The 24,091-nt window shown below is 51.0% G+C and overlaps 5 protein-coding genes across 6 annotated transcripts; 1 reads left to right on the top strand and 4 right to left on the bottom strand.

The window, feature by feature from the left end:
- Positions 1-1,972: 1,972 nt before the first annotated feature.
- On the bottom strand, positions 1,973-4,439 carry LOC123051344 (uncharacterized). The gene is made up of 5 exons (XM_044474205.1): positions 4,001-4,439; positions 3,434-3,825; positions 2,667-2,821; positions 2,453-2,519; positions 1,973-2,346 (listed from the first exon to the last, which is right to left on the bottom strand). Exons 1-5 carry the CDS (start codon positions 4,437-4,439, stop codon positions 2,305-2,307), a joined length of 1,095 nt encoding a protein of 364 aa, XP_044330140.1. The 3' UTR covers positions 1,973-2,304.
- Positions 4,440-4,607: 168 nt separating this feature from the next.
- LOC123051343 (receptor-like protein kinase THESEUS 1) lies at positions 4,608-7,217 on the top strand. The gene has a single exon (XM_044474204.1). It carries the CDS (start codon positions 4,621-4,623, stop codon positions 7,054-7,056), a length of 2,436 nt encoding a protein of 811 aa, XP_044330139.1. The 5' UTR covers positions 4,608-4,620; the 3' UTR covers positions 7,057-7,217.
- Positions 7,218-7,526: 309 nt separating this feature from the next.
- Positions 7,527-12,866, bottom strand: LOC123051342 (2-oxoglutarate dehydrogenase, mitochondrial). The gene is made up of 9 exons (XM_044474203.1): positions 12,695-12,866; positions 11,030-12,610; positions 10,466-10,692; positions 10,045-10,377; positions 9,378-9,624; positions 8,955-9,083; positions 8,646-8,861; positions 8,433-8,556; positions 7,527-8,027 (listed from the first exon to the last, which is right to left on the bottom strand). Exons 2-9 carry the CDS (start codon positions 12,572-12,574, stop codon positions 7,792-7,794), a joined length of 3,057 nt encoding a protein of 1,018 aa, XP_044330138.1. The 5' UTR covers positions 12,575-12,610; positions 12,695-12,866; the 3' UTR covers positions 7,527-7,791.
- Positions 12,867-14,541: 1,675 nt separating this feature from the next.
- On the bottom strand, positions 14,542-18,414 carry LOC123051341 (wiskott-Aldrich syndrome protein family member 2). The gene is made up of 6 exons (XM_044474202.1): positions 18,208-18,414; positions 17,347-18,040; positions 16,718-16,775; positions 16,513-16,630; positions 16,297-16,414; positions 14,542-15,140 (listed from the first exon to the last, which is right to left on the bottom strand). The coding sequence occupies exons 2-6, from the start codon at positions 17,788-17,790 to the stop codon at positions 15,105-15,107; spliced, it is 774 nt and encodes a 257-aa protein (XP_044330137.1). The 5' UTR covers positions 17,791-18,040; positions 18,208-18,414; the 3' UTR covers positions 14,542-15,104.
- On the bottom strand, positions 18,065-22,804 carry LOC123051340 (U-box domain-containing protein 33). 2 transcript variants are annotated; one of them, XM_044474201.1, is made up of 8 exons: positions 21,985-22,804; positions 21,769-21,887; positions 21,532-21,641; positions 20,648-21,029; positions 20,435-20,557; positions 19,725-20,273; positions 18,601-19,185; positions 18,065-18,504 (listed from the first exon to the last, which is right to left on the bottom strand). In XM_044474201.1, the coding sequence occupies exons 1-8, from the start codon at positions 22,220-22,222 to the stop codon at positions 18,346-18,348; spliced, it is 2,265 nt and encodes a 754-aa protein (XP_044330136.1). In that variant the 5' UTR covers positions 22,223-22,804; the 3' UTR covers positions 18,065-18,345. The 2 variants fall into 2 exon arrangements, with proteins under 2 accessions (XP_044330136.1, XP_044330134.1); XM_044474199.1 differs by having other exon boundaries at positions 18,065-19,185; positions 21,985-22,802.
- Between the last annotated feature and the right edge of the window lie 1,287 nt (positions 22,805-24,091).

Here is a 24,091-nt window from a genome sequence, read left to right as displayed (position 1 = left end):
CTGCACCATGTATAGCTCTTCAGCATTTCCGTATCAAATGACGAAACAACTGTTCTCTCTGACATGCATGTGTACCCCACGTGCTATCTGCCTCAACGACCAACGCCCACCAATCCAGCATCAATTCAATACACCCCGCTCCTCATCCTCCCATCGTTGCCCTTCTTCCCCAGGACATGCGATTCTTCCCCATTCATCCTTCTTCGAAATCCTCTTCTACAGCTCCTGCCCCTTCTTTCCCAAACTTCTACTTGCCACGTGGAACAAAACTAGAATGAACTAGGAAGACTATGTCCGCCCTGGCCGTCACTCGAGCTTGCCGCGTCCTTTGCCTCCATGGCCGACGACACCACGTCCGCCATGACCGCCGACACCAAGTCATGCGTTCTGGAGGCCAGCACAACGTGTGTGGAGAAAGCTAGGAGGAAGACGATGCGCAAATCTAGATAGCCATCGTTGTTTGTGCTTGACGCGTTCAGGGCACCGCGTCTGCCTGGCCGCTGATTCATGTTCTCCGTTCCCGCGGCCAGCGATAACATCATCGTCGGGACATCTTCATAGCATACGTTGTTTGACTCCTGGTCATCCCCGTCGTGTCGCCGTCAAGCTCTGTATGGCCATGCCCCACCTCAGCAACAGTGTCATGTACGCCGTGCTCGCCCTGGTCGAGGCCGTGAGCTTCATGCTCGTAGTTGCCGTCCTAGACCTGAGCTTGCGCGTGGCCGGCGTCCTCCGAGTCTCCGATCGTCTTATACATCATTTAATACGTTATTGTCTCACGGTGGAGCGGCAGCGGCGACACCGCGTGTGCCCCGGCCGCCGGCACCATGGTGCCTTCCTGAACCCAGCTGTACTACATCCAAGCACGATAAGAACTGGCCGCTTCCCACAGCTACCATCTTCCGCGTCCGCGTTGTCTCCGTCGCCGTCAAGCTCCGCATGGACGTGCTCCTCCTCACCCACTGTGTTCTATATGTCGTGCTCATGGTGAAGGACATGGGCTTCTTCCTCATGGCCGGCCCCCTTGACCCGAGCTTGTGCCTGGCGGGACGGTCGTGCTTAATGGCCACAAACGTATTGCTCGCATCTGACAAAAGACAGTTGGGGGGCCGAAATTAATGTGATTCTTTGTTCATACGCAATATACGTCTCGTATTGGATGGAAGCAAACTTACACTGCATCCATCCCGAGACAGTAATGGACGTACAGATTACAGGGAGTGGAGCCTCCGTGTGCTCCTAATCCGCCTCCGATACTTGACTTGCTAGAATTGTTAAAATCTGCTTACAACTAAAATTGAAAAAATGTTATGCTTTATTTGGTCAAGTAAATGACGAAGAAGAGGCTACCCAGCATCAATGTTTTTTGCGAACGTGTCCCAAGCAGAAAATCCAATGTTTTTTGCATCCAGGATAATTGATTTATTTTTTCTTTGAAAGCACCTCCCATATATTAATCAATTAACAAGTTCTTACAATCCTTCATTACAGAATCAGCCACGCAGGGCGGACACTAGTACAGAATCACTGATTTCGGACCCACATACAAACATAAAGCAAATTTATTTTCTCTCTGCGGCTGCATGTCGTTAATGCTGCACTGCACCTGCACTGACGATCTAGAGTTCTAGACCGTTTGGGTTTGGTACAACTAACTGTAACAACATGAGCAAACAAACAGAGACGTGAGGTATAGATCACATGCGTCCACAGCTCTCTCATGCCATGCCATCCCTTTCTCATGCTCAACTACTAATCTGCATCCACGTACAGTATTAACCAAGGGAGATGCATTTGTGCCAGTCAGAGAGGTGGATTGGATCTATCTAATCTGCCACACCGACACCGGCCCACCCACCGGACACAGACGTCTGCTAGTCCTCCAAAATCAAGACTTGGCATCAGTGACATTAACGACAAACAAAAGATGCTACTCACAGTATGCACGCACAAGATGGATGATGCAGACAGAAGAACAAGAAGAATGGCACAGGCTCAAGCTACACAGCCAGGCATCATCATCATCATAATCACATACCTCATCAGTTAGTTACTTACTTACAGAGAACATCAGATCATGGCTAGCAGAGATATCCCACATCTTCCTGTACAAGAGGAAGGTGCTGAGCTGGGCTCTCCCTCGCATCACACCTGCTGGTAGGGTTGCAACAACCACCAAAAGGGCAAGATATATCATGCTCTTTGGGCCATTTGCCGCCCTATAATCTATATACATTCGCCTACTATATGTGCCGGAGATGTCTACAAGGCTGAATGACCGTCCATGTCGAGGCACATTCGCTGTTAGTGCCTCCCCAAGTTCCTGAACTTGTCCTTCATATCCACCTGCGCACAGGAATCGTCGTTTCAGCCTCGGACGTGGCACAAACCCAAAGACAGACCGTGTCACCAAAGCGAAAGGCCATGTGCAGAAACCGGAATACATACATACCGTCGATCTGTCTTGAAACACGTCGGGGTAGGCAATCTTGATGTCCTTCCAGTTGCCTCTTCCGTACCTTCAGCAGCAACAGCAGACGAATATATATGAATGAATGAATAAATAAAGAAATGAACACACACCATCAGGAAGAAGTGAAGCAGAGGTTTCTCTAGGGGAGCTCTATTTTCGATGTGAAAAGTAAGAGCGAGAGAAGACGGCGTACTTGTCAACCCCTTCGATCAGGGTTCTCTCTTGTATCTCGGTCCATTTCTTTCTTGTTTTGTATGGAACTGCGGGCGGGGGCCTCATCTTCCTTTCGTAATTCGGTAACCGGCGCTGATGTGGCGGCCTTTCAGAGTCGGAGTCGCCAGAATCCCACTGCATTTACAAGATGGCAGCATACGATCAGGAATACTGCACCACATGCAACCCAAAAAAACAACCTTGAAGACGACCGATACTGAATAAGATTTTCTTTGTGTCTGCTAGCAGAGTTAAACTGCCAAAGATAGTCAACAACCAGACATGTGCATTTTCAGCGAGCGTTTTTGTTGCAGATTGTGGGAAGTCTGTAACTCAGATCTGAGATCAGGCATTTATGTAGTTATCTAAATTTATACCTTCTAACAATATCAGGGGTTTACTTTGAGAAAACAAACATGACAAGGTCACCAAAATAGGAGCATGACAACTAACATAGTGTTTAGGGTAACCAACAATTTTACCAAACATCATGCAACCAGAACATACATACAACTTATTCTTCCTGTAAATCCAGCTTATCCAAGTGTAACATGACAAGATTTATGCTAAAACGTTGATATTTTTTGTCATCAAAGATGAAGAGCTAAGAAAGCTGATATATTGCCCACAACAAAATTGCTAGAAGCTGCACGATTTTATAGGCTATACGAGAGCAATTTAAATACACAAAAGCCTCATAGGATCGCGTCTTTAACAGAACGTCAATAAAAGCCAAAGTGAAATCACCTGATAAACGATTGCACTAGGTTTCCTCTCCATAAGACCAGGCTTAGAACCCGTTACAGGATGGCTCTTGTCACGGTCAGGGGCAGCCTGCCCGGTGACACCAGAAGACGTAGCTTGCTCCTTGCCTTTGATTGCTGCGCCTGTAACCGGCTTTTCCGGAATTCGAGCATCCGTCGTTCTTTCTACTGGCTTTTGTTGATGTCGAGCATAATCCTCGTGGGCATGGTTAACTTCTCCTTTTTCCCTACCAAGATGAACTTCGTCATTTTGAGCACCAACATCCTCGTTCGCACCGCTTGTGCTGGGCGCATTGGCCGCCTCATCAACTTGAGGAGCCTTGGATGGATCTTGCCCAAGCTTGCCTAAAATCTCACGCTCCGTCGACTCCCCTACTGCATCAACCAACAAAATTGCGTTAATGGAGATGTAATTTTTTTTCTAGCTATCTTAAAACAAGATCAGAACCCAGAGTCGGAGGAGGTTCGCTCAACATGACCCATGGAAATTCTGAGATTTGGAAATTCTCAAGGAGATCTGGATAGGAAGGAAAGGGAATGCGGCGCTCACCGAGCCGGCGAAGTTTCTTGCGCGTGCCCTGGTCGGCGTTGGCCCACGTGTCGAGGGCTCCGGCGCCGGCGATCCGGTCGGCCTCGAGCTCGAGCTCGGAGGGAGGCAGGCTCTCCCACTCGGCGTCGACGAGGCGCCTGAGGGCGGCCACGTCGTCGCGGACGACGGCGAGTTGGTCGGGGAAGCAGGCCGCGACGCCAGGGTCGGCGAGTACGTCGCGCGCCTTGCGGAGGGGTTCGCCGGAGCCGTCGGCGTAAGAGCCCGACAGGGCGGTGTCGAGGGCGCGGAGCGCGAAGGCCTTGCGCAGGCGCGGGGAGGTGTGCGGGGAGACGGGCGGGAGGGCGGCGAGCAGGCCGGCGAGGAGGGAGTGGGGGACGCGGCGGTTGCCGGCGACGAACTCGAGCACGCGGAAGGCGTCGGCGGCGGCCAGGGGCGGCATGGTGGTGCTGGGTCGCCCAGGCCGCCGTCGCGTTCCCCTCCTTCTTTCTGTTGGGTTGGGCTCTGTCTGGGCCTGGGTCTCGGTATGGGCTTTGGGTTCGGCCCAACTCCATCTCCACTGGCTCCCTTTGCAGTCCAGCTCAGTGGCACTGAGCTTCAGTGAGTGAGCAGGAGACTGCGCCATGGCCGCTACCACCACCACCGACGCCGCCGCCGCCGGCCTGGTCCTCCTCCTCATCCTCTCCCACCTTGCGGTGGCGGTGGAGGTCGCCGGCGACCCTCTCCTCCTCGCGTGCGGCGCGCCAGCCGCCATCACCCTCCCCGACGGCCGCGTCTTCCTCCCGGACTCCAATGTCTCCATCTCCCCTCCCCACGCCTCCCGCGCCACCACCACCACGGCGTCCTCGCCGCTCTACTCCACGGCGCGCGTCTTCTCCGCCGAGGCCACCTACTCTCTCCCCGTCCCCCGCTCGCCCCACCGCCACCTCCTCCTCCGCCTCCACTTCCCCCAGCCCGCGCAGTTCGCCGTCGCCGCGGGCGACCTCGAGCTCGTCTCCGGCGCCCGTCCGGCCTCTCGTGCAACCAGAGGTCGCCACCGCTACCGCGAGTACCTGCTGCCGCACCGCGGCGGCGGCCTGCTGCGACTCCGCGTCTCGCCGCGCCCCGGCTCCCTCGCTCTCCTCAGCGCCGTCGAGCTCTTCCCGGCGCCGGACGCGCTGCTCCCGCTCCCGCTCAGCCCGCCGGAGCCTTTCCGGCTCGCCCAGACCTTCTACCGCGTCAATGCCGGCGCGGCGCGCGGGGAGGCCTCGCTCAACGACTCCTTCTGGAGGGTCTGGGAGGGCGACGCCGCCTACCTCCTCAACCCCGCGGCGGCGCGCTCCGTCTCCGTCGACCCGGCCAGCGTCCGCTACCCCGCGGGGGCCGCCCCGCCGCACGCCGCTCCGGCCGCCGTGTACGCGGACGCGCAGGAGATGGCCGACGCCGGCGTGGGCAACCAGCGGTTCAACCTGTCGTGGGCGTTCCCCGTCGACCCGGGCTTCCGCTACTCCGTCAGGCTGCACCTCTGCGACATCGTGGGCCGCAACTCCACCGACCTGGTCTTCGACGTCTACATCAACGGCGACGCCGTGCTCAGCTCCTTCGACCTGTCCGGCAAGCTCGGGCTGTTCAACGCCTACTTCGTGGATTTCATCGCCGACGCCCAGCCAGGGTCCGAGAAAATCTTGCTGCAGCTTGGGCCGCCTCGTCTGTCATACTCGAAGCCGAATGCCATCCTCAATGGCGTCGAGATCATGAAGCTCGGCGACCGGGAGGCGGTGCGCGTCGACACCGCTCAGACATCGAAGGCTGCACGCAAGAAGAAGGTTGCGGTTATCACCGCCGGCGGAGCAATGCTCATCGCCATCTGCATCGTGGGGACGGTGCTGCTCCTCAGGCACCGCCGGCGGAGGAAGAAACAACGGCGGTCCCTCAGCCGGCAGCCGTCCTCCTCCATAGGCCTGCACACGCACACCGGCATCTCGGCATCCAAGGTCTCAGCCGCCAGAAGCCACAGCCGCGCATCCTCGGGGCCGTCCCTCAGCATCGGCCAGATACGGCGGGCGACCGGCGACTTCGACGAGGGCCGGGTGGTCGGCGTCGGCGGGTTCGGCAAGGTGTACAGGGGGGTCCTGGAGAACGGCGCCGCGGTGGCCGTGAAGCGCGGGAATCCGCGGTCGCAGCAGGGCCTGCTGGAGTTCCGCACGGAGATCGAGATGCTGTCCAGGCTCCGGCACCGCCACCTGGTGTCCCTCATCGGGTACTGCCACGAGGACAACGAGATGGCGCTGGTCTACGAGTTCATGGCCGGCGGGCCGCTCCGGAGCCACCTGTACGGCGCGCCCGGGGCGCTCCCGCCGCTGTCGTGGAAGCAGAGGCTGGAGGCCTGCGTCGGCGCGGCAAAGGGCCTGCACTACCTCCATACCGGCGTCTCCGAGACGATCATCCACCGGGACGTGAAGACCACCAACATCCTCCTCGACGGGAACCTCTCCGCCAAGGTCTCCGACTTCGGGCTGTCGATGCCGGCGCCGGCCGTCGACCACGACGTCGGCACCGCCACGGTGAAAGGCAGCTTCGGGTACCTGGACCCGGACTACTTGAGGCGGCAGACGCTGACGGACAAGTCGGACGTGTACTCCTTCGGCGTGGTGCTCCTGGAGGTGCTCTGCGCCAGGCCGGCCGTCGACCCGGCGCTGCCCCGCGAGCAGGCGAGCCTCGTGGACTGGGCAATGCAGCGGCAGAGGCTCGGTGAGCTGGAGAGGGTGATGGACCCCCGGCTCGCAGGCGGCGTCGGCGCCGCCTCGCTGCGCAAGTTCGGCGAGACGGCGGAAAAGTGCCTCGCGGAGTACGGCGCTGATCGGCCGGCGATGGGCGACGTGCTGTGGAGCCTGGAGTGCGCGCTCCGGCTGCAGGAGGCGTTCCTGAGCTCTGGCGGCGAGGGGAGCAGCAGCATTGCATACGGCGGGCAGGGGCTTCCGGGCAGTGTTCGTCGGGTGGGCGGCGATGGTGAAGATGGTGCGGATGCTGGGGTGGCGACAAGGGTCTTCTCACAGATACTGGATCCAAGAGGAAGGTAGATATTAGGTTGGGCCAAGCTAGGTTCAGTTTAGAGTATTTCTGTTGAAATTGCTGGTGTTGTGGTTGCAAGATGATGATTGCAGGAGAGATGATGAAACGAGTACATTTTGAAATCTCACTGGAATCTGCATGTATATTGCAGCACATATCCTTGCATTCAGTTGGAGCTTGAAACGAGTCAAGCCGGGCACTGGTTTCCTACCAACTTTAGCGTGGCTGGTTCCTTTTTTCTTCCTTTTTCTTTTTGGTACATCGTATAAACAAGTTCAGAAATACCCAGACGAGCATCAGTTTCTCTTCTGAGCTGAAATGCAGATGCAATTTGGGCAGTTGATGAAGCCGTGTACTCCCAATATCCTACAGATGCACGGCTGCAAATTGCCAGATACAGCAGAAATAACAACCCGCTGCCGTTTTAATCTCCTTCAGCACCATTCATAGCAGAATACAGAAACACAACCAATGCAAAGAACGATAAACGGTAGTGCCATACTGTCAGCAAAACTAGCATAATGATTCAGGAATGTTGCTCATGTTGAGATGGGCCTTCACGCCTCCTCAACAGCAAGAAGGTTCATAACAGTTGATTATTCACGACCTTCGGAGCGAAACGCCTCACAGAAGAGCGAAGAAAGAGCAAAAAAAAACTTGTACAGGCCAAAACTTTTAAGACGGTGTGTGCACAGGCTGGACAACCCGAGCCTGCGAAGGGTTATTTTGCAAGGGCTCCCACATCAGGGGAACTTGATCGGCTCCGGTTGCAATGCCTTCTTCACCAGCTCCGACTGCTCCTGCACATGGACTGTCAAGAAGCCGGTGGCTGTGGCGGCCGAAGGCGCCCTGCCCACGTACTTGATGTCCTCAAAAGTGCCCCGCCCGAGGGTCTTCATGGCTGAGTAGAGGCGGGGTGAGATGTAGCTGTATGCGCCCATGTTCATTGGCTCCTCTTGGCACCACACGATCTCCGCATCTGTGTACATAGTGCAAACATGAACAGCTATACAACTAACAACTAAACTGAAGACAAAACAATGCAGCATATCGACTTGGACAACAACTGCTAACGGACAGCAGTAGCTACTACAAGCAACCAGCTACGAGTCAAGATTCAGGACACGCAGTGGTGCTGACGTCCTCCTAATCTATCCAGCACCAGCCCGGTGAGGTGTGGTATCAACCACAAGTGCCAGAACTCGCCATGTTCTACAAGCATATTAGTAGCAAGAAATACAGGTGCAACAAAACCAAAGCTCACTTTGATACAAGCAATGTCACCACATCACAATTTTGAAACTGTGAGGAACGACTGGCAAACATAGCAAATGTATGCATTCACACAAACAATGGATTAAATTTTGAGGAGAAGGATTCATACTTGGATATCTCTTTAGCTCTCTCTGGATAAGGTCGTACGGGAATGGGGAAAGTTGCTCAACCCTGCAAATAGCAACATCACTGCGCTCAGACTTTTTCCGCTCATCATCAAGTTCATAATACACCTGCAATATGACGATTTCAAAAGGGAGTTCATATCTGCACTCAACTGGTAATTTGTTTAGCTTGATTTGTGCTAAAAGGGAACACATACCTTTCCAGAACATAATACAAGGCGGTTGATACCCTCCTCGACTTCCTTGTGATCGTTACGGTCCTTTATCAGCCGCTTGAAACGTGTTCCTTGCTTATCAAATCCTGGGTGCCCTTCAACATCATCAAACTCAGAGAGGTTGGATTTACACTCCTTATGCCGAAGAAGGTTCTTGGGGGCCGTCACAATCAGCGGTTTCCGGAAATCCCTATGTATCTAGATCCCACAGACAGAGTATAAGGATTATTTCATGCTAGTAGCTACATGATGACATCTGGCAAAACTTTGGCATAGTGAAAACAAACTAACCTGACGACGCAGCACATGGAAATAGTTTGCAGGGGTTGTCACATTCACAACCTGCCAGTTACACTCCTGTATCTGCTTGCGAAGAGTTGGGTCCATTTCAGGTATGACAAAAGGATTGTCATCACTCATCTGTGGAACAAATTGATAATCTCCGGTAAGCAACAGACATTCAAGAACCAATCGTTACTCATCCACAAATAATGAAAACCAAGCCATCACCATAAAAATTCGAGCCATCAAAAGTTGTAAAACAAACCGTATTTTCTAGAATAGTGACAGGATATTTGAAACTGACGAACAACTAAAGCATGCTAGAGAACTATCAAAGAACAAGGATGCAAAAACAGGAGGCTGCTTCTGACTGGACAGGACTAATTGGCTGCATGATACAGAAAAGAACAAGAACTATGTTCTGTGAATTACCTGAAGGAAGCGCTCCAAACGGGAGCTGGAGTGTTCCGGACCTTGGCCATCATAACCATGAGGCAGTAGAACAACAAGGCCAGTTTGGCGCAGCCATTTTGCCTCTCCACTACTCAGAAACTGGTCAAACATCACTTGTGCACCATTGGAGAAGTCACCAAACTGAGCTTCCCAGAGTACTAGCGAATTCGGGTTCTCCATGGAGTAGCCCAATTCAAACCCAAGAACAGCGAATTCAGAAAGTGAACTGCAAAAAGCAAATTCGTGTCCTCAATCCCAAGAAAAAGCAAATTCTCCTTATTCAAATTGAAACTTGTTACAGGTAAAACAGGGGCCATCTCAAAACAATATATAACCAGAATAATCATAAAATTAAGTGGGCGGTTCGAGGCAGCAAGTAAAAGTAGAGCTTATCTAAATAATGGATACTTTTATCCATTCATGTCTAAAGACAAGTAGAGCTTATTGTTCTGCTGGTAAGCTGAACAATTATATTCCAAAGCATAGGTGGGCCAAATAAACCTACAGAACCGGTTATAGTTTCTCCATTTTTGTCTATGGACCAGGGGAACAAGAATGATCTTATAAGCTTCCAAATTTAACAAGTGCAGATACTATTACAGCAGTCACTAGGATGACATAAATATAGTTCCATTAGCAGACTTACCTGTTGCTAACAGTAAACAGCTCCTCATTCTGATTCATCACAACATGATCGAGCGGGCAGTATTTCGCCCCAGTTTCCTGGTCATGCACAACTGAATGCCGGTGGCTAAAAGTTCCCCTTTCCACATCCTGTCCACTCAGCCTAACATGGTTGCCTTCAACTATGAGTGCTGCAAAGGCAAGGGCTTCGGCAACAGCCCAATCAATACCTTCACCACTCTCGATCATTGCAGCGCGCTGCTCAAAAATCTTCTTCACTGCTCTGTGGGGCTTGAAGCTTTCAGGCAGAGTAGTAATTGCTTGCCCAACACGTTTCAGTACCTCCGGCTTAACCCTGCAAAGCAAGCATTTCAATGATGATGGATGGCATAACTGTTGAAGACATAAACTACAAGCATAATCAACACAAATAAAGCTGTTACCCGGTGTTGCGAACACGTGAAATTTGCTCAGGTGACTTAAAGCCAGTCCAGTAAGCCGAGAGCCAATCCCTCTTGTTGGGAACATAATCTTTGCTTTTAGCAAACTCTTCATTCAGGATTCGGTTCACTTTGTCGTGGATCCTCTGAACATCTTCTTTAGTGACTTCACCTGTTTCAAGCAGTTTCTGTTCATAAAGCTTCAATGAACTGGGATGGTTCTTAATGACCTGCCAAAGAATAATTTTCATCAGAAACAGTGAAACACAGGGTGCTAGAAGCACAAAGCATCAATATCAGCATAAAAGCACAAGTATGATAGAGACAGGAACAATATAAGAGGGTAATGATGCGGCTAAAAAGGAATGAGAATTGAGCTGAAGCATCAATATCAGCATAAAAGCACAAGTATGATAGAGACAGGAACACGATAGAGAGGGTAATCAGGTGCAGATAAAAAGGAATGAACATTTTGCTGTATACTTTATTGATTAGAAACCTAACTACCAAAGTGGAAATGAACAACGACATATGCAAAATACACAGATTCAGTAGCATGGGGATTACCTGATACATCTTTGGCTGTGTGAAGGATGGCTCATCAATTTCATTGTGTCCAAAACGACGGTAGCAGATCAGGTCGACCACCACATCAGAATGGAAAGTCTGGCGCCACTCAGCTGCAAGTTCGCAGACACGTACAACAGCCTCCAGATCATCACCATTAACATGGAATATAGGGACATTCACGGCCTTGGCAACATCCGTGCAGTACTGGGAAGACCTGCCGGCTCTTGGATCAGTTGTGAAGGCAACTTGATTGTTGACAACAATGTGAATGGTTCCTCCAGTTGTGTAGTTTGGAAGGGCACTTAGATGGAGCGTCTCATACACCACGCCCTGCCCAGCAAAGCTGCCATCTCCATGAATAAGAATGCCCATGTTCTTTGTCCTGTCATCATCATTGGAGTAGAACTGCTTTGCCCGCGTCTTGCCAATGACAACAGGATCGACGGCCTCCAGATGACTGGGATTGGCGACCAACGACAAGTGGATCCTCTTGCCACCACGGGTGGGCCGGTCGTAGGAGGTACCCAGATGGTACTTGACATCACCGGTTCCAGTGTAGAGCCCATCCTCGCCTTCGACAGGCCTGGTCCCGCCAGCAAACTCACTGAATATCTGAGACAAGGGCTTGCGCACGACGTTCCCCAGCACATTGAGCCTCCCCCTGTGGGGCATGCCAATGACAATGTTCTCGACGCCGAGATCGGCGGACCTGTCGAACATCTCCTTCATGCCGGGGATGAGCGTCTCGCCGCCCTCGAGGCCGAACCGCTTGGCGGTGGCCCACTTGGTGGCGAGGAAGTTCTCGAACTGGGTGCTCCAGATGAGCCTGTCGAGCATGACGAGGCGGCGGTCCTTGGGGTACTCCCTGGGCGCGACGGTCTCGATCTTCTCGCGGAGCCAGTTGCACTTGTCGCGGTCGGGGATGTGCATGTACTCGAAGCCGATGGGCCCGCAGTAGGCGCGCTCGAGCTTGCCGAGGATCTCGCGGAGGGTGAGCACGGGCCGGTTCTCGGAGAGGAAGCCGGCCATCATCCAGACCCCGAGGAAGAACTCGCGGTCGAGGTCGGCCTCCGTGAAGCCGTAGAGGGCGAGGTCGAGGTCCTCGGGCACGGCGCGGTCGTCGAGCCCCAGCGGGTCGAGCGCCGCCTTCATGTGGCCGTTGACCTGGTAGGCGCGCACGAGGAGGAGCAGCTGCATGCTCTCCTGGATGGTCTGGCCGGAGAGGCCGGTGGCGGGGGAGCCCGCGGCCTGGCCGAGGAAGTTGCGGAAGAAGTTGTCCCACGACTCGTCGACGGAGGACGGGTCCGCCTCCCACGCGCGCTGCAGCTCCTCGAGGTAGACGCTGCTGGTGCCGTCGAGGAAGCTGTCGGTGAGCCTGGAAAGCGGGACGGCCCGCGGGGCCGGCGCCGCGGCCCTGCGGCGGAGCGCCGTGGTGTGGAACCCCGCGGATCGGGCGCCCGGGGTGGCGCTGGTGGCGCGGGCCAGGACCGCCCGCCGCGCGGCGTGGCGGGCCACCCCCGTAGCGGCGCGGAGCCACGTCATTGCTCTCGTCGTCCTCCCCTCGCGCTCCTCCTCGTCCTAAATCGAATCGAGACCAACGGAGGAGATCAATCGGAGAGAACTACGGCGGATCGGGGAGGAGGGGAGGGGATGGGGACGAACCTTGCGCGGTCAATGGCGGCGGCGGCCGCGAAACCCTCGTCGGAATCGAGGAAGGGAAGGGGGGCGAGTTTGTTTTGCCTTTTCTTTTTCTCTGGAGATTGATTTTGTCTTGGGAGAGGGTGCAGCCCCCGATGCGAATGCGGTGCTGGCTGTACGAGGGGTGGTGGGGGATAGAAAGGGACGAACGGAATGGCTTCGGGTCAAAAGCGGTGGCGGGTGGGTCCGGTCCGGTGGGGTGGGGGGCAGGGTTCCGGTTCAAAACGTCGCTTTTTTTTTTCTTTCCAGAGGAAATCGTGTCGCCGCTCACCGACACGGCGCCGCGTGGTCATCTAGACAACTTTTTCTTTTGAAACTGTCATTTAGAGATATTTAGGAATTTAATAATGTCTTCTCTTTGGGATATGTCAACTTATCTTCGGATTGTTGAGATAGGATGTCTTGTCTAGCCATTGGTGACGACGAAGAGTTAAATAAAAGATACATGACCAAGGGAAGATATCTTATATCCCCCCACAAAAAAGGATATCTTACCCCAATAACAGTTTCTTTCATTATCTCTGCTATTTAAACATAGGTTGGTTTGTAGTATGTTGGGCTTCGCCTCCGCCCGTTCCACGGCCTTATCCCCACGTTTTCGCGGTAACCTAATCAAATCATATTTCATCAAAACCTCAACTAAATCAAAACTTTCCTTATCTTTCTCTACTTATATCCAAATAAAATCAAGCTACCAAGACTTTGCCTAGATACAAACTTTTTCCCTTTCCCCGCCCACAATCAAATCAAATCTTCCAAAACTTCAACTAAGGGGGTGTTTGGTTCAGGGACTTTTTAGTCCCAGAGACTAGAAAAAGTCCCTAAAAAGTCCCTAGGAATCAAACGGGGGGGACTTTTTCTACAGGGACTAGAAAAAGACTCTACTGGAGAGTCTTTTTTGATTAATCCCTGGGACTAGAAAAAGTCCTAGGACTTCTGAACCAAACACCCCCTAAATCAAAACTATAACTTTTTTCCTTTTCCCCATCATAATCAAGTCAAATCAAATCTTACCAAAATCCAGAATATGATGGACACAAGATTCATGTCAGGCTCAAATGATATTTAACCACTAGAATATGTATGTATGCATCCGCGCACGTACAATTAAGCTAGTACTATTTGATAAACGTCAAAAATACATAAAAAAAAGTACACTGGAAGACCCAAACAAGAAGTAAAAAAAAATACAACATAGCCTCTCAACGCCATCTGTTTTTTGCAGGGCCTTTCAACTCCATCTCCTTATTGAGCCACAAGAACACTGGAGAAACAATTATTTGAAAGGAGCGATTGCATAAAAAAGCGGAACATGGTCTCTAGCAACAAACACACCATCATGAGAGGTACCATGAGTTTGTGCCATCCTTGATATCATTACAGCCATGGGGCAAAGGCCAAATGCAACCGAGAAGTTATGCAAGCCACTCCCTCTGTCCCATAATGTAAGATGTTTTTTTACTCTAGTGTTGTGTAAAAAAACATCTTACATTATGGGACGGAGGGAGTATGTAAAATGATTTTGTCGGACTTATTGGAGATGCTCTTAGTGACATCACCTTTGCTATTCTAACGTTTTTCATTTTGACATGTTTGTCATTCTAACGTTTGACTTGGCTGGCTTTTTATGTGGATGAAGGTGGACAAAGGGTTATCCGTCCCTTGCACAATCCTGAGTTGTACATATTTTTCTTGAGCTGTCCATTCTTGATTGACCAAACAAATTCATTAACCTGCCTACTTTGTTTAACAAGTCCGCAGTTGATTTGACTGAAATCTATTCCGACGTTTCAGAGGATGATACTGAAATCTACAAGATGTCCTCTCACACAAATAAAATGACAGAAGAAATGTGCATCATATACCCACTGCATCTCTGAAGGGACGCGTCCAAACAACTGAAACAATCGACAGCCGGCACAGCCCTACCATCTGATTCACCGGGCATCGTGCATCCGTGCCGAAGAACAGCATGACAACCAAAACGTGAAGCCAGACCCTTCCCATGTGCAACTACCATCTGGTTGTGATCTCCCACGCGTGCTAAACTGAGATCCAAAAACTAGAATCTAGAGTCTACAGAGATCCACAGTGGCTGAGGTAGCAGTTGACATTCTCATGCCTGCCACTGAAACTTTGCTGCTAATGGGGAATATACAGTCAGCAACGCAACGACCGGCACACGACGCGCTTTCTCGAAGCATCCGAAAACGAGTGAGCTCACATCTGATGGTTCTATCATCCCTGGTCCTGCGTTAAGGCACTTGTACCTCGCTGTTTACAGTCTTGAGCTTACAGTGTATATACGGTCTTCAGTTCACCAGGACAGAAGAGTTGCTTAGTGTCTCAGTCAGATCTTGGACCAACGCCTCGCTCATCCTGGACGGTTATGGCCGATGCCAAGAAGATCCTGAGTAAGGCATTTACAACTGGAGCGATTAAACATCCGCATATAGCTTTACTTCTCAACTGAACGCAATATATAGGGACATAAGTGCCAAACATCAACGCACAACTCGGAAAAAGAATTTCTGAATGCATTAAGCACATGGTTAAAACCATATCAAACACTTGGTCCGGTGTGGGGTCAGCTTGAGCCGAGGTCATCTCGTAACAGGAACAGGAAGAATAGCAAACAAGCACACAAGCAGGAATAGGAATATTGGATGTCACCATCCTTTGGTTAGCAATCAACTACAGTGCTGGCAACTCACAAGCCAGCAAGTCAACCTCTGTCAGATCTTCAGCCACTGACTCTACTTGATCAAAAATCTTAACCATCATGCCAGTAAGCACCGAGACAGCACATGGTCCTTTCTGCAAGATTTCTTGTTTATTTCGTTCTGCAGTAACCTTGGGCCAGTACAGATCTCAGTATTCTGTGGCTTGGACAGACCCCCCAAATTAACATGGCATTGTATCGCATATTCGTACTGGTATCTGGTTCGGAACTACTGAACTACTTAATGTGTGCATATCTTTAATTTCATCGTTTCTTCATCAAACAAGACTGCCATATATATACAGTACCAATGTAACATTCTTTCTACGGGGAAGTCCGAACTAGATCCTTTGCTTACTAAGGAAACTTTTACACTTCGGCATAAATTCATCTAGTATCTTACATAAAAACACCTAGGAGACCATACTGTAGCAGAACTTGTAGTCCACAAAACTATAGGCAGAGCAAAAAGGAGGCCAAAGGTGACAAAACAGAGGATGGACTCTTCCTCACCAGACAAGCTTTCTTCTTATCTTAAAATACGTGCATATCTTGAAATGCATCATCTCTCTATCGAAAAAAGATAACCATATACAGTACCAATGTACCGTTCTTTCCCTTGGGAAGACCCTAACTGAATAATTTGCTGACTAATGTAGTTTTTGAACTTCAGTTCAATTCATTACAAACTAGCAACTGCAAGGGAACTTAAGTAAAAGAAGAACTCGGAGAACATGTTGTAATAGATCTTTTTTTGGTTCATAAAAATAAAGGCAAAACAAGAGACCATTATCTAAATCTAAATGAGGTAAAAGTGGAAACCAAAGGATGTATTCTTCTTTACCTGACAAGCTTTGTTCTTAGCTCTGGTTTCAGCTGTGCTGGGGATATCATGGTTTGGCTTGTTGAATCTCTTTTCTCGCCGATCACATGAACCCCAGCCATCTGAGAACCTGCCACTTCTTCATACACAGAAGAAAAGAAAAAACAAGTTAATAGCACCAAGGGCCGGTGGATCTGCAAACAGAATGAGTTGGCAAATGCATACAAAATGACATACTGCATAGACGCTCTGACAAGAAATTCAGCACGGTTGACGTTGTGGCTGTCATCAAATTCAATAGAGTGGTCCTTGATTTCAAATGAGATATTGTAGAAGCATGATATTTTTCTCCACCCTGAATGGGTTAGAGAAGTTACACCATGAAGATTCCCACTCCATAATCAGAACTCACAGTCAGTAACAGCAGTGTAAGAGCACGGACCTGACTTTTTTATGTATGGATTCCCACTGATCACGGTGTAGTCACTTTTATCTAGAATCTGAAACCAAAATGTTGGGAGAGAAGCGTAAACCTTAGACTCCGGGCTATCCATCGCAAGTAAAAAGGGCGAAGGAACTACACTAGCATGTAATATAGTAAAAGAGAAAGTATTACTTGAATAATTTCTGTCACTAGTAATATAATTTTTATCTCAAATATTGCAGAGTAATGATATGATCAAGCTCTCTTGATTAATTTGCAGCTCCAAACGCCAAGAGTAAACCATAGATTTGAGCTTTCCATCGCAAGTACAAAATGGGGAAGAAACTACACTAGCATGTAATGTAAGGAATGCCACGACGACACCTGCACATCAGAGAATCATGCTTGTTTCCCCAATGCAATGTATCACCCGAAACAATTTTTGTTCAACAGCAGCATGTAATTTGCATCTCAAATATGCCTGGGTAGTGACCCAATCAAGCTTTCTCGGCGAATTTACGATCCCTAACAAGAAGAATCATCGCCACAAAAATTCTCTCGCGAGACGAGTGTATTGTTCCGATGAAGCAGGCAGGCAGAAGTATCTAGGTATGGTATGGAATGGGATGGGAGAAATGATAGCGTACCGAGACGGCTACCTCCTGGTACTTCCTGAAGCTGGCGACGGACGCGGCGGCGGAGGGGAAGAGGCCGTGCGGCGCGGCGGCGACGGGGCTCCCCGCCGCGCCGGGCTCCGTCACCCAGGGCAGCTCGGGGTGCGGGCTCTGGACGAGCATCAGCGGCCTGGAGGCGTCGGGCGCCATGTAGGGCGGGGGAGACGAGGGCGACGGCGGGGGCGGGGGCGGCGTGGCGCGGCCGCGGCCGCGGCCGTGGGAGGCGGTGACGCGCGGGAGCTTGAAGGGGCGGGCGGGCTGCAGCACCTCGCCGCGGTGGGGGTCGTCGTCGGGGGCGGGCCACAGGGAGACGGCGGGGGAGGGCGGCGGCCTGGGCAGCGCCCGGCGCGAGGCCTCGGCGACGGCCGTGTCGACGGAGGCCCAGAGCGCCGCGTCGTCGAGGTCCTGGTCGTCCATGGCGGTGGCGGAGGAGTGGGATTGGGGATTGCCGTCTCGTCTGATCTCGCTCGCAGCAGTCCAATTCGAAATTCGAGAAAGGAAAGCGGGTGGCTAGCTGGGCTTGGATGGGCTTTTGCCCTCCCGGTTCAGCCTAGAGCACGGCCCATGTAACTTATATTCAGCCTAAGCAGCCCAATACAACACCAAAAAAAAACAGGTTCTCCCCAGCATCAGACTGGCCATGTTTAATGGAAGAAACCTTGATATCCTGAAAGAAAGAAGAAAAAAATGATGTTGCATCCAAAAAATCAAAACAAAATAATATTCATAATATTCAGACGACACAAAAATGCCACCAATGAACAGAGAAAAATAATGATTCGTGCACCAAAAAAAGAACTGAACAAAAACAAAAATTCCATTCACTGCACTGACCTACACTAAGCCAGCAGCACACTGCTGTACAGAAGTGGCAGAAGCATGTATGTACACAGGAGGGCTCTACATATCTACTAGCTAGTTGCAAGCTGAAGACAGCAGCTCGAGAATCGCCATCATCATCATCATCATCATTCACCACTGAGGCTGAGAGAGCCAGTCCTGAATGGCGAACCGGAGGGCGTGGTTGGGGGTGAGGCCGAGGTGCTTCAGCTTCAGGTCGGCCACGGCCCGGCCATCCTCGATCCACTCGCGGATGGCGCGTCCCTCGTACGTCACCCCGTCCACGGCCACCTGAGGATCATCCATGATTTCCTTGAGAATCGGGCACAGGAAGAAGGACGGTACTGGCCGCCCCCTGATCAGATGCAGCTGCTCCAGTTCTCGTACCGTGTCCGGAGTCAGCTCCGGTCTGTCTCCGCTGCACTCGAGCCCAAACTCCGCTAGCCGCCGGGCCGCCTCCATTGGCCACTCCCCGGCCGTTGGATCCAAGATCGACGACAGCTTTCCACAGGACAGAGCGCGCCTTACTTCGCTGGCAAGGCCTGGACTACCAGGCTGTTTACCAGTTAGTAGCTGCAGTATCACGGTACCGAAGGAGTTGATATCAGACTTGTGTGCCAGCAGTCCAGAATCCAATGCTGGGTGATCCTTCGAGTCTTCCGCTGTCAATGTACCAAAATCGGCTATCTTGCAGTGGGAGTCGGAATCTAGAAGGATGTTCTCGAGATTCAGGCCACCATGAACCATCATCTGTGGTTTACATGAATGCAGGAACAGCAGAGCACTCGAGATCTCCGCCACAATGCGTGCACGGATTTTCCATGGCAACGGCGGGGCACTGTTGAGTTCGCCGAAGAGATGGTCATGAAGGCTCCCATTTTTCGGATACTCATAGGCAAGACAGAGTGCCTCTGGGCATACCCCAACCAATGTCACTAGATGAGGGTGCCTCACTTTGTTTAGGATGTACACCTGCAATACAAAAATGAAAAAAATTCTGTCAGATAAATAATAGTTAGTGCTACACAAACCTAGTTCATTACAATCATTGAAGAAAATCTGAAATGCCTAATCACTTTTAAAAGGAATTTCCTTATTATATTAGCCACCACAACTCACAAGCAGAACATATAAACAACAGACTAAGTAAATGGCTCAAGCAAAGTAGACCAAACGTATTGCTTAGTGTCCGCAGTACTTCAAGCTTGATTATGTTCCAAGGAGAAAGTTATATATATTCACAGGTTTAGTTGTTGGTTTGTCTCAGTTCATATGACAACAGACATGGAACTACAAAATCTGCATAAATTCTAGAGAAAACGCAACCTAAAACTACAAAGTTCTGGATAAATCTAGAGAAAATGCATCCTTATATTATTCATCAAGACACACGTATAGTTCCATTTCATGAATATCACTGCCTTTTGACTTTCAAAATTTCATGACGCCATGTTCAATAATTGACTAATGCATCAAATATAACAGCGTAACAAGCAGTGTAATGGGAGTACCTTCCGCTGGAATTGCATCGAGCTCTTAATGCTATCTGAGTGCAACCTATGAATCATCACACTCCTGTTCATAATTTTTCCTTTGTAAATGCACCCATGACCTCTTGGACGTAATTTGAAGCTCTCTGAGAATTTACATGTTGCAGCTTGCACATCTAACAGTGTCAATTGTCTAAAGGTGTATGGATCATCACCAAGAGCAATTGAACTGCAGTTTGGCAACTTGGAATGGCTGTATGTGCACCCTTCTTTGACATGGTTCGTATGTCTATCTTCATTCTTATGAGCCTTTGTTCTTTCCTGCTTGAGAATATTTATGGAAGATTGAATCACCTCGAGCTCCGCCACAGCCTCATCCATCCGAAGGCTCATGTTTTTAGCACGAGCATCTAGGATGTCTAATCTTCTCATAGAAGAGTCCAACACAGCCGTAGCTTTTTCTTTACTTCTTGCCAGATCTTCATGCTGCTTTCTCGTGGCTACGAATAAACCTTCAAGTTCCTCCCTTATTTTCATTTCTCGTTTTTTAGAAGACTCAGAAGCTTTTACCTGATAGAAGAGCAGAAGCCAGGTAAGCAAAGAAATAAAAATGCATAGTTTCCTTCACAGTATTCAAAATGGGATGTTAGGAGTTGCACAGTAAAAGGAATCGAGCAATTTAGTGAAAAAAGACAGCTTATGTCAAATGGTGACAATAGGTGGCTGCATACCCTGACAAAAGCACCGGCCACTTTTGACTCTATTTCTTTGCGCTTGCGAAGCTCAAGAAAAGCTTCCTTCCTTGATCCCTCAGCTTCAACCATGACTTGCTTGAGATTTGCATCCAACATTTCCTGATAGATACCATTAACTTTAAGTTTTAACACGGTAAGATCAACTCCAAGTACAAAACTAGCAAAATAGAAATGAAGCAGAAGGGCCACCTTAGAATGTAACTGCAATGCTCCCCCATGTACGGAGGAATCAGGCCAGAGGGTTGAGTTGAATGCAGATTCTGCATCCTGTAAATTTGATAGTCTCATATTGTAGAAATGGTTGGCATCAGCTCCAAAAGCTCCATAATCTGATACAGTGCCTTCTGCAAGCACGGGTTCAGCGCTGTTGCTATTTGGGCTGAACCTAGTCCTCTTCCTGGTCATCATAATATCATCATGGTTGTAGATTGAGATGCTGTTGCCAATCGCTGCGCTTGCTTCTCTGGTCCAGATGTGTCTTCCTCTCCATACAAACCAAATTTCACAAAATGCTGGAGCATTCTTTGCCATAAAATATTCCTTGTTGTGGCCTGCCTTTAACTTGAAGCAACTGCATTTATGGGTAGAGAGCATTGAAGTGAGGACAGTGACAAAAGGAGGCCACCAGAAAAAAACTACATCTCCACAAACTCAGCAACTGGATAATGGTCACTGCTGACATTTTGATGAAGAAGACCCCAAGACAACAATAACAACGGGCATATGGATGCTATTCTTCATTGTTTAGTGAACAATGAAGCATCTCGACATCTTACTATGAACTTGTGTTTGATGTGTTTGCAAAACAGAATAGTATGGAAGGACTTAACTAGCCGGTGCTGATTTTCTCCGTAATCACTTGCTTATCCTAGTTTTATCAGTGCTTTTTCATGGTTAGCTGAACATGGCCAAGACTCCGAGGCAGGTTGGCAGAATACACATTCTTTTTTTCTCATCATGTAACCCACTTAGTGATTAACATGTTTCGACAGGACACAATTCCTTGTGTAGCACAGGCAATAAGATCATATCATGTGCAAATCGTAGTTGACGACAGTCGGAACGGTGCTTACTTGTCCGGTATAGAACCCATGACAAGCTTTGTGACCCCATGATCCCTGACCAAAGCGACGATGCCGTCGTTGATCTGTTCGTTCTCTGTTACAAGAACAGTTGCCTGCACCTGTGGCCAAATGAAATACTCAGTTTGGTGGGCTAATTGGTTTGTACTGCAACTTGCTGAAAACTGGAGTAGTAATGATACTCTGTAAAAGGGAGGAGCAAGTTTTGACAAGGAAATGGAGAGGTACCTGCGCCCTTTGACAGAAGGCGAGGTAGGCGAGGAGGATCCTGTTCCTCTCGTCCCTCTCGGACCTGCGGTGCGACAGGACCAGCTCCTCCGTCGCCTGAGCCGCCGGAATCTTTCCCACTGGAGCAGGAAGGAAGGGTGTGAATTGTTGCTAGGTACGCGCAAGAAAAGAGATGAGAAGAAAATCAGAGGGGGCAGAGTGGAATTGGTGGCGTACGGAGGGTGGGGATGACCGGGGAGGGCTGGTGGACGTGGACGAGGGCGACGCGCGCGCAGCCGAACCGTCGGAACGCCCAGCGCAGCAGCGGCAGCGTCTTCTCCGGCGACCTCCCGACGGCGACGTGGAGCAGCGCGCCGGCGCCGGCCTGGTCGCGGCGCAGGAGCGCGCCGGCGCCGCCGTATACGAACTGGTTCCTGGCCGGGCTGGGCGGCGGCGACGGGCTCAGGATCTCCATAGCCGACCGCACGACCGATGGATCCGCCTCCTCTCCTCTCTCCGGCGCCCCCTTCCTTATAGCTGCGGCTGCGGTCAAGCCGAGACCACCAACCAATCGAACCCTCAACGCCGCAGGTGTGTGTCGCTTGCGCCGGAGCAGGGTCGGCGAAACGGACGGAAGTAGTAAGAAAATCGGCTGAGCACCTAGTGGTGGCTCCGATGAGGCAAAGAAACCATTTTTCTGAGGATGGGGCAATAGAAAATCAGCCGGAGGCGAAGAATATGCTGGGATCCATGGATGGCATGGAGTCAACGCGAGGTTGCAAAGAGCATATGCGGCTGATATACCCCGCTTACTTCCCCCTCTAACCCCAGAAAATAGATAATCAATCCGCTAAAGAAGTGGCTAATGATGTGGAACCCTGCCACTGGTACAGTGATGGGGGTTTACTAATCAGCGGATTGAGCATCTGGCTGGCTGCTCGGCTTGACTCGATCCAACATGGAGCGGAGCATATCCATGAGGATTCGATCGATCGATCGATCTCCACCATGCCGTTGCGTGTCAGTGTGCGTACGTGATCTATGATTCTAAATCTGTGTCGTGGTTGGCTACTTGTTTTATTGCTTTTCTACTCTCTCTTGGGTTGTCTTGTTATTATTCCAGGGTGATCACTTGTTTGCTTGCTGGGTTGAGTTGAGTGGTGGACGAGTCGCGCTTGCCACCGATTTGTTTATCCGCGTTTGCTACGTGGAAGTTGCCTCGACCGTGCTTGCCTTCTTTCTACCTCTGGGTGGGGTAAAAATTGGGTTGTCTGTTATTAAGGCCATCTCCGATCGCAACCCGCAAAAAAACCAACCACATCCGGTCATGAACATGGATCAGTCCACGGACACGGATGCGAGAGACAGTCATTCAACGCTAGCCGCATATATTTTCACAATAATTCAAATTAACTGGACGGAACTCGTGCAAACACGACCGAATTTTATATAAACACGTCGGATTTCATGTAAACACGCCGGATTTCATTACAAATACATGAAAGCGGTCCTAAGCGGGCTAAATGATCGCCAGCGTCGTCCGGTCCCCGTCTCCGGCCTTGAACCAAGAAAACGCAAGTTTTTGCCTTTTCCAGCTCTGCTTCCGTGACCTCCGCCTCCGGAGTCGCGGGAAGTGAAGTTGTCCACCTCGACGTCGCAGCCAAGCGACTAGTTGACCGTCGATGCTGAGCCTACCAAGCTTGGCGTCGACGGGAGGGGAGGAGCGGTGGCCTTCTTGGGACCCGAGCAACAACGACCTACCGTGCACTACACTTCCTCGCTGCCCTGCGGCTCCTGCGGACATGCCGACTTTTTCGTGGTCGTGGCGTCGGGCGCGGCCTCCTCATCGCCGAACAATGCCTCGCCCTCGTCGTCCTCCCGCTCTTGCCGGCGGCCACCACCTCCGCCACCCGCTGTCGGTACCGCCAGGCGAGGCGGATCTCGCGGGCGGAGCGGTAGGACTCGAGCAGCGCCTCCTGCTCCGCCAGGTCCGCGCCCGGCGTGACCGCCCTGCCAGCGGCGACTTGCTCCTCCGCCTGTAGATGCTCCTGGAGGAGGCTGTGGTTGTAGTTGGCATCGGCCTGCGCCTCCCGGAACTGTTCCTCCCGCTCCTCCCGCACCATGTCCATATAATGGGCATGGGCCTCGCCGATGGTCAGGGTGCAATGCACCGGCGAGGGTGCCGCGGTGGATGATCGTGCCATGGAGGAAGAAGAGGGTGGCGCTGGTTCATTGTCGGAGGCGTCCTCCATTTGCATGTCCTCTGACTGCCTGTTGGCCTGCCAATCGGCAGCAACGGCGGCCATGGCCTTCTTCTGCTCCGACGTCAGCCCGTCCCAGAGAG

The sequence above is a fragment of the Triticum aestivum genome, chromosome 2D (genome assembly GCF_018294505.1).
Source record: "Triticum aestivum cultivar Chinese Spring chromosome 2D, IWGSC CS RefSeq v2.1, whole genome shotgun sequence".
In the NCBI taxonomy this organism is placed as follows: Eukaryota; Viridiplantae; Streptophyta; class Magnoliopsida; order Poales; family Poaceae; genus Triticum; species Triticum aestivum.
Note: the sequence above shows the minus strand (reverse complement) of the source record. Positions and strands in the feature narration are given on the sequence as shown.

Coding starts and splice junctions, on each gene's coding strand:
- LOC123051341 (XM_044474202.1), bottom strand. CDS start 17,790: ATGGACGACCAGGACCTCGACGACGCGGCGCTCTGGGCCTCCGTCGAC. Junction 16,776..17,346: donor ACCAGGAGGTAGCCGTCTCG/GTACGCTATCAT, acceptor TTTTGGTTTCAG/ATTCTAGATAAAAGTGACTA. Junction 16,415..16,512: donor CTTGTCAGAGCGTCTATGCA/GTATGTCATTTT, acceptor CTGTGTATGAAG/AAGTGGCAGGTTCTCAGATG.
- LOC123051343 (XM_044474204.1), top strand. CDS start 4,621: ATGGCCGCTACCACCACCACCGACGCCGCCGCCGCCGGCCTGGTCCTC.
- LOC123051342 (XM_044474203.1), bottom strand. CDS start 12,574: ATGACGTGGCTCCGCGCCGCTACGGGGGTGGCCCGCCACGCCGCGCGG. Junction 10,378..10,465: donor TCACGTGTTCGCAACACCGG/GTAACAGCTTTA, acceptor CTTGCTTTGCAG/GGTTAAGCCGGAGGTACTGA. Junction 8,557..8,645: donor TTGTATTATGTTCTGGAAAG/GTATGTGTTCCC, acceptor GTCATATTGCAG/GTGTATTATGAACTTGATGA.
- LOC123051340 (XM_044474199.1), bottom strand. CDS start 22,222: ATGGAGATCCTGAGCCCGTCGCCGCCGCCCAGCCCGGCCAGGAACCAG. Junction 21,888..21,984: donor CCCGGTCATCCCCACCCTCC/GTACGCCACCAA, acceptor TTCCTGCTCCAG/TGGGAAAGATTCCGGCGGCT. Junction 20,558..20,647: donor CATTGCAGTTACATTCTAAG/GTGGCCCTTCTG, acceptor GGTATCTATCAG/GAAATGTTGGATGCAAATCT.
- LOC123051344 (XM_044474205.1), bottom strand. CDS start 4,439: ATGCCGCCCCTGGCCGCCGCCGACGCCTTCCGCGTGCTCGAGTTCGTC. Junction 3,826..4,000: donor CAAGAAACTTCGCCGGCTCG/GTGAGCGCCGCA, acceptor TGGTTGATGCAG/TAGGGGAGTCGACGGAGCGT. Junction 2,347..2,452: donor TGTTTCAAGACAGATCGACG/GTATGTATGTAT, acceptor TCCTGTGCGCAG/GTGGATATGAAGGACAAGTT.